At 35.3% G+C, this 8967-nt stretch overlaps 1 protein-coding gene across 1 annotated transcript; it reads right to left on the reverse strand.

The window, feature by feature from the left end:
- Positions 1 to 461: 461 nt before the first annotated feature.
- LOC309845415 (taste receptor type 2 member 2-like) lies at positions 462 to 1471 on the reverse strand (the record flags this gene model as incomplete). The annotated part of the gene is made up of 1 exon (XM_082693321.1): positions 462 to 1471. The coding sequence occupies exon 1, from the start codon at positions 1374 to 1376 to the stop codon at positions 462 to 464; it is 915 nt and encodes a 304-aa protein (XP_082549447.1). The 5' UTR covers positions 1377 to 1471.
- Positions 1472 to 8967: the final 7496 nt, after the last annotated feature.

Genomic DNA, 8967 nt, shown 5'->3' on the forward strand with positions numbered 1-8967 from the left:
TATATACACTTTCAACATATAGTTTGCATTCTAATAATTATTACACTAATGATGCTCTTTGAGAAATAGTTAGGTTTACTCAAATAGTCAAATTTATTATATTGTTCCAACTCCTAGCCTAAACCAGTCTGATCTTGCTCATCAAAACCAGAAGATTCTCAATGACCTGAGAAGACAGATAACAGATCATTTTTTTCTGGTTTATAACACAATTAGCACTCTACTGCAAGCACTAATTATTTAAATGTGTCACTGTCATATTTTTAAATATAGAATCCCTGGAAAAATAAATATCCTAACCATCCTGTATCAGAATTCGTGCTTCCCATGTCCTGGGTATAGGAGATGAGAAGGAAATTGCCAGAAATTGCACACAAAATACATGAGTAACCAGAGACAAAACAGAAGTCCGCTGAATCCATGTCAAAGAAATACACAATATTTTACATTGCTTCTCCTCTTCATTGATTCTTTTTGAAGCAGAGAAGTCTCCTGAAAGGTTGTTGAAATTTTGAATTACTCAAGATGATTATAATTGAATGGCCGGAGGGAAATGCTGCCATTATATCCTTTAGTACAAAGAAGCAATGACTTCCATAAGGCATACTGAATGTCATATTTGCCATGAAAGCAGCAAAATAAGAAATAAAGAAGCAAAAGAACGTCATCACTGTTTTTAATGCATTTATATGGGCTTCTGTGCTGGCATTTCTAACACCATGAGATCCATTTTGCATCCGATGAGTGTGCTTGTAGAGAGAAATGAGTAACATAAAAGTGCACATCACAAATAGGGCTAGAGGAAATAGTAATGCCAAGTTGACAAGAAGTACTTCGTTAATTTGCCTTATCTTGGGTTCAGTCCTCTTCAGCGTGGCATTCTTGAGGACATCATCATCGTTTGCTTCTTTAGGGTAATCAGCCTCAATACACAGAGCTGCTGTGCTCATGGAGGCCAGAAAGCTTCCCAAAAGCAGCCAGCTCATTAACTTTGAGATCCTGAATTTCAGCCAAAGAAAATAGGACTGAGTGAAGCCTGATATCTTGAGACAGTAAAATACAGAAAGGCAGGTGGCAAACCAGAGACTGACAGAACTGAAAAACATCCAGAAGAACAACATGGCTGCACCATAAACTTTTACCCTATAAAAGAGTGGAAAGAACACAGAGAAAAAACTTTGCACCATTAACACTATCAGCAGACCAAATCTTGACATCCCTATACATAGGAAAAGGAGTTGCATTGGTGTTAGCTTTCTGCTTTTGATCAGTTCTTTACAGTTGATGAGGATAAGAAATGCATTTACTGTAATCCCTGTGATAAATTCTGCTGACATAACAATAAGATGAGGAATTGCTGACAAGGAGGAGGCCATGTTTCCTACCAGGAGTCCCAGCTTTTTCTTGTGGATGGAGATTAAATACCTCCTCCGGATGACCTTGCAGATAGGAGTGTAGAGCCCTGAGAAGTCTGGATCTTCTTCCAACTCCTGGATCGTAAGTAGAACCTTGCAGCCGACTTATACGCTAAGGAAGAAAATCAGAGGGACTACATTTTGAATCTGGTGCCTTTGAAAGAAACTGTGGGGATGCAAATCCAAAGATTTGAATGATGATGAGGTCTTCCGAGTACATCCTAGGGAAAATTGCCAAATTGGCATTAATCAGTTATCACTCTTACTCAACTTTGCTAAAAAAAATGATTATAAATATGTTTTATTTAGATTTCTACTATTTCCTTTTTATCTTTCGGGGTTTGTTTTTGTTTTTTTTTTTCCCAATGACAAATGATACCTCCTCAGAACAGACAACTATTTTTTTATTATTACCACAAGTATCCAACCTCAGATGTGACTCTTTCCTCATAATAATTTTCTTTTCCTAATTATAATTCCAAAACATTTTAAGAAATTTCCTCCTCCCCACTCCCTACTCCCCCCACCCAACAAAGGTCATTTCTTCTCCAGACTTGCAAATATTTTCCTGGGAAGAAGAATCCTTCATTCCTTTGAATGATCGCTCATATTTTTAAGTTTTCTTTGTAGAATTCTGACCTGGGTTTTAGCAAACTACAGTGATAGAAGTAGGGCTTAACTAGTACAACTAATTCTCATGTTGCCATCATCCAGTGCTCATACTGAACAGCATAATTTCAAAAGGTCGTTGTATCTCTTGTTACAGAGAGATGTTCACATAACCTTACTGAACTTTAGGTACATCACATATCAAATGTAAATAAATCATTATTACATCATAAATAAAATATGGTACTCAAGCCGCTTAGCTCAGTGCCAAGGTCATACTAAACACTCAACAAATATTACCTACTAGTAATGCTGTTAAATGTCTGTCTTCATACTGTATTTACCCCAGCAAGAAAATAATGATTCTATTAAGAAATATTTTCAATAAGACAGTTGAAATAGTTTTGATAAAAAATAAGACTTATCTATATGCTACCTATAAGAGACACACCTTAGGTGGAAGGACATACTCAAACTGAAAGGAAAGGGATGGAAAAAGACATTTTATGCAAATGGAGCCAAAACAAAGCTGGACTGGCTGTACTGTTAGACAACATAGACTTAAAGACAAAGACTGCAATAAGAGATAAAGAAGGGCTTTACATAATGGGTAAAGAGTGAATCCAACAATAGGATATAACATTTGTAAATATTTATGCACCCAACATAAAGGCACTTACTATATAGGGCAAATGTTAGCAAACATAAAGGGAGAAATAGAAATACATTAATAGTAGGGGACTTTAATACCCCATTTATATCAATTGGATAGATCATCCAGACAAAAAATCAATAAGAAAACATTGGTCTTAAGTGACATGTTAGGCCAGATGGACTTAATACAGAACACTCCATCCCAACCAACAGAATATAGATTTTTCTTAGTGCACATGGAATATTTTCCAAGATAGACCATATGTTAAGTGACAAAACATTTAATAAATTTAAGAGGACTGAAATCATATCAACATTTTTTCCAACAAGGGTATAAAACTAGAAATTAATTACATGAAGCACATAAAAAATTCCAAATATGTGGAGTTTAAACAACATGCTATCAAACAATCACTGGGTGTAAGATGAAATCAATGGAGAAATAAAAAATACCTTGAAACAAACATAATGGAAAAGTATCATACTAAAACTTTTGGGATGGGATGCCTGGGTGGCTCAGTTGGTTAAGCAGCTGCCTTCGGCTCAGGTCATGATCCCAGCGTCCTGGGATCGAGTCCTACGTCAGGCTCCTTGCTCGGCAGTGAGCCTGCTTCTCCCTCTGCCTCTGCCTGCTATTCTGTCTGCCTGTGCTCTCTCTCTGCCCCCCCCCCCCGATAAATAAATAAAATCTTTAAAAAAAAAAAAAAAAGCTCTTGGGATGCAGCAAAAGCAGTTCTAAGGGAATTCATAGTGATACATATCTATTTTAAGAAACAAGAAAATTCTCAAATAAACAATCTAACTTTACATCTTAAGATGCCATTGAAGAATAAATAAAGCCTAAATCTAGCAGAAAGAAGGAAATAAAAAGATTAGAGAAGAAATCAATAAAATAGAAAATAGAAAGATAATAGAACTAATAGTTCTTTGAAAAGATAAGCAAAATTAACAAAATTTATCTAGGCTGACTCAAATAAATAAAATCAGAAATGAAAGACATGTTACATTAATATGACATAAATGCTAAAGGTCACTAGAGACTACTATGAACAATTATATGCCAACAAATTAGACAACCTAAAGGAAATGAATAAATTCCTAAAACATACGTCCTACCAACAATGAATCATGATGAAATAGAAAGTTGAAACAGACTGATTACTAGCAAGGAAATTGGATAGTAATCAAAAGCTTCCCAATAGAAAAAAGTCCAGTGTGAGATGGCTTCATCAATGAATTCCACCAAACATTCAAACAATAATTAATACCAATCTTTCTCAAACTCTTTCAAAAAATAAAAGATAGGGAATTCTTCCAAACTCATTTTACGAGTCTAGGCTGACACCAAAACCAGACAAAGACACCACAAAAAAAGAAAATTACAGGCCAAAATCTCTGTATGTAATTTGAAATCAGAGTTGGTTAATTTGAAATCAGAGTTGGTTAAGTGTCTGACTCCTGATTTCAGCTCAGGTCTTGATCTCAGTTCAAGCCCCAATTAAAAAAAAAAAAAAAAAGTGGACAGAAGATCTGGAGAGACACTTTTCTAAAGAATACATGTAGATGGGCAACAGGTACATGAAAAGATGTTCAACATCATTAATTATCAGGGAAATGCAAATGAAAGCCACAGTGAGATATGTCATCTGTTAGGGTAGCTATTATCTAAATGAAAAGAAATAACAAGTGCTGGCAAAGATATGAAGCAAAGGGAATATTTGCATGCTACTGATAGAAATGTAAATTGGTTCAACCACTATGGGAGACCATATGGCAGTTCCTCAAAAAATTAACAATAGAGCCACCATATAATTCAACAGATTCTCTTCTGGCTATTTATCTGAAAAAAACAAAAACACTAACTCAAAGAGATATATGCACTCCCATACTCATTGAACCCTTATTATTATTATAAAAGCCAAGATATGGAAACAACCTAAGTGTCCATCAGTGAATGAATGGATAAAGAAATTGTGATACACACACACAGAGAGAGAGAGAGAGAGAGAGAGAGAGAGAGAGAGAGGAATATTATAAAGCAATAAAAAAGAATGAAAGAATGAAATCTTACCATTTGCAACTACATGAATGGACCTTGAGGGCATTAAGTTAAGTGAAATATGCCAGACAGGAAAAGACAAATACTGTGATCTCTCTCATATATAGAATCTAAAAATACAAACAAAAAAAAAACAAAAACAAAAACCCTAAAGCAAAACAAGCCAAGCTAATAGATACAAAAAACAGACTGATAGTTGAAAGAGACAAAAGGTAGTAAGTGGGAGAAATGGGTGAAAAAAATTTTTTTTTTGGTTTAAATAAGTTGAATAATTTTTTTTAAAAGATAGAGTATTGAAAATCAAAAAAGAAAAAAGCAAAGAACTGGATTTGCCACCCGTTGTCCACACACTCTGATATTTTTTAAAGCCTCCCAGGGTCACTAGTACAACATACATCCACTAGCCGAGGAAGGTAAATGTTGCTGCTACCTCTGGAGCATTCCCCCAGGGCTTCCTCACCATTTCCACCCATTCCTACACTTCACAGCTATTCAAAATGCAGCAAGATTTGCCCCATCTCTCTCTTTCTTCTAAAATGCTGGTTTTGTGACCTGTACATAAATTTTGTCTTTGATTTCTGGACTCACCGTTGCCCTTGCCTATAAACCTTGATTTTGCCCCGGGGAATGTTACTCCTTGCCCCCAGGCCCTCTAGGAGTCTAGTCCCAATTCTAGATATAAGTGAAGAAGCTTCATCTCAATTCTAAACTCTAGACTAGTGTCATCATTAGGATAAGAGAAACAAAATGGGATTTGTGCAGTTTACAGCTTTGTGTCCTAAATTATCTGAGACTGGATCATATGTATTGAATGATTACTTTTAAAAGGATCCAATAACTGGGACGCCTGGGTGGCTCAGTTGGTTAAGCTGCTGCCTTCTGCTCAGGTCATGATCTCAGGGTGCTGGGATCGAGTCCCACATCGGGCTCCTTGCTCAGCGTGAGCCAGCTTCTCTCTTTGCCTCTGCCTGCCGCTCTGCCTGCTTGTGGTCTCCCTCTCTCTCTCTGACAAATAAATAAATAAAGTCTTAAAAAAAAAAAAAGTATCCGATAACTGAGTTTTCAAATACTATAGACTTCTATAGAATCTGATTCTTAAACTACAAATTAAATTAATTTTACTCTTCTATTTTGTACAATTTGCGTTTTAATTAATATTTTTATAATTGTGTTTCACTGATTGAGGTTGTTGAATTAAGATGCCTGAGAAAATGATGTACAGTTTAACATATACATAATCAGCCAATTTACATTTGCACGACAAACTATTGATTGTGTAATGTTAGGCTAAAAATCTTAAATGTATACTGTCTATTGGGGAAATTTTTAAAAAAGATTTTATTTATTTATTTGAGCTAGAGAGAGAGAGCAGAGTGAGAGAGAGAAAGAGAGCATGAGCAGGGGGGAGGGGTATAGGGAGAGGGAGAAGCAGACTTCCTGCTGAGCAGGGATCCTGACTTAGGACTTGATCCTAGGAGCTTGAGATCATGACCTGAGCCAAAGGCAGGTGCTTAACCAATGAGCCACCCAAGTGCCCTGGGAAATTTTTTTTTACTATGATAAATGTTCATTGCTTTTTACCCATACTATTTCAAGGCATTATGAAAAAGATATACGCATATACCTGAAATATATCCTATTCTAATGCAGGAATTGGAATCTTTTTTGTATTTCAAGTGTCTTTATCATGGTAATCAACATCCAGGGAGATAGCAATCACATTATTTTCTTCATTTTCCATTATTTCTTTTCTATGGTCCTTTCAGTTTTTTGTGGTAAACTAGAGTAATAAAATATGGAGCAATATAAGGAAAATCTTGTTAGCCCAAAAAATTAACAAATTGATTATAATCAAGATTAATTTCTCATAAAAAAGATTCATTATAATGGTAACTATATTTTATAAAAAGTACTTCATGATTAAAACTGCATATTTATAACAGCAACTTCAGAATGCATAAATGCTATGGATACATAAAAATTTAAGAAAATGCGATATCACACAAAACATTTTATAAACAGTTATTTTGAATCTCATTTCTTAGACAAATACATAATTTATAAGCTGGGTTCTATTCCTGCTGAGTGTCCAAGTGCTTTCACATTTTTTGCTGAGTTAGTTTCAAACAACCTTGCATATGTCATATTCATACAGGTGCAGCTGGTGGCATAGTGTTTGGGTTATATGATTCTGCTATGAGATTTGAATTTCCCCAGCACTTATTCCATTCTGAAATCCTGGAATCTAGCTCTCATTTGCTTCTCTAAATATATCACTTAATTGAAGAGAAAGCTTGAATTTTCCAAGAACTAGTCTAAAGGCATAATTGACATTCAGCTACAATTTACCTGGTTAGTATTTGCATTTGTGATTTTCCTGTAATATGTGGACTGTTTTGCATTTGCTTTTGTTGAATCCATTTTGCAAGAAAGTTTTAGTGAAGAGCTCTTTCTCAGATCTTGGGGAAGTTAATGGTGAGTGAGAAGGTCTTGAAGTAAATAACTCATAGGGTTGTTTAGAGGTCTGGGGAAAGCAGTGGCCAAATGAAGAGAGATGATTTTCTAATTCAATATTTGAAAGTTTTCCTTAAAAATAAATTTGTTGTTGGGACACCTGGGTGGCTCAGTTGGTTAGGCAGCTGCCTTCGGCTTAGGTCATGATCCCAGCATCCTGGGATCGAGTCCCGCATCGGGCTCCTTGCTCAGCAGGGAGCCTGCTTCTCCTTCTGACTCTGCCTGCCACTCTGTCTGCCTGTGTTTGCTCTCACTCTCTCTCTCTCTCACAAATAAATAAATAAAATCTTTAAAAATAATTTTCATTAAAGAGGAATAACAGTATCTATAATTTACTAAACTGTATTAACAATATTTATAATTTATTAAAAATTTCAGTTTGCTGATCTTCCAGTTGGCACATATTCTAAAGGCTTACATGAATCTTGGGAACTGGTACACCACCCATGGAGTTTTTTGTTTGTCTGTTTGCTTTGCTCTACTTTGAACAATGTGTTAACGGTTGCCTGATTCTAAGAAGATATTCATAAATGGCTTGGTAAATTAGAATGAACTTTAAATATTGACCCTATGACCAGTTATTTCTCATAAACAGATATTGGCTTATTTGGTTTTTGTTGATTATAACTGTATAAATGTCTGGTCTTTTATTTCTAGTACTTTGTAGTACATAGAGTAGGTGCCTTATAGATCACTAAGAAGATTGGAATTGTTTTCATTCTTTTAGTCGAAAATATTTTTGTTTACAATTTTTCCATTATCCTTACTTTGTTATTTTGAAATGTTGCAGAGAATTGGCTCTAAAAACGGAATCCTTTTTGGTCCAAATTAATGCATTAAATTGGCTTACTTCTGTAAAACAACAACAACAATACTTACAATTTTTTTGGCCATCTGTAAAGAACTGATGTAAAATCTCTTATAATCTGTCTTGTCATTACCTGATCATAGGAACTGAAAGGACTCTAAGTGTTTAAAACATATTCATGTGTGTACCTTGTTCACACACTGGCAACATTTGGGCCACTATCTCCTCGCTGAGACCAGATTCCAATCACTAGAGAAACAATGTTTTAAAGTCTACGCAATATGTCATGGGACACCTGGGTGGCTCAGTCAGTTGGGCATCTGTCTTCAGCTCAGGTCATGATCCCAGGGTCCTGGGACTGAGTACTGCACTGGGGTCGTTGCTCAGCAGGGAGTTTGCTTCTACCTCTCCCTCTGTCTGCAGCTCCCCCTGCTTGTGTTCCCTTGCTTGCTCACTCTCTCTGGTAGATAAATAAAATCTTAAAAAAAAATTTTAAATCCCATGCAATATGTCTTCATGTATGTTCAATATAATTTTTGTTATGTTGGGTTGCTTTCAGTATTCTCTTGAGTGGTATGAACTTCGAGCTTGGAGACAAATTTTTAAATTTATTCTGAGTTCCCTCCACAAGTTTCTAGGATATGAAGTATCAAGTGAATGAAGGAGAATCTCAATAGGGTGAGCATCAGACTCATAACCCAAGTTGCCAAAGATATTTCCATACATGTTATATTGCATTTATGAGGTTATTCTCTGAAAAAAAAAAATAGACGTCAAATTTAAGTAATGAAAATTAAGTAAATTGTCTAATTGTACTCAGAGTTGACAACAATGTATTGGTTGCTTTGCAATAATATTAGCAAATATTTATTTTATTCTGAAAATATATTCTAGGCATTGTTCTACAT

This window comes from Mustela nivalis (assembly GCF_964662115.1).
Source record: "Mustela nivalis genome assembly, chromosome: 12".
In the NCBI taxonomy this organism is placed as follows: domain Eukaryota; kingdom Metazoa; phylum Chordata; class Mammalia; order Carnivora; family Mustelidae; genus Mustela; species Mustela nivalis.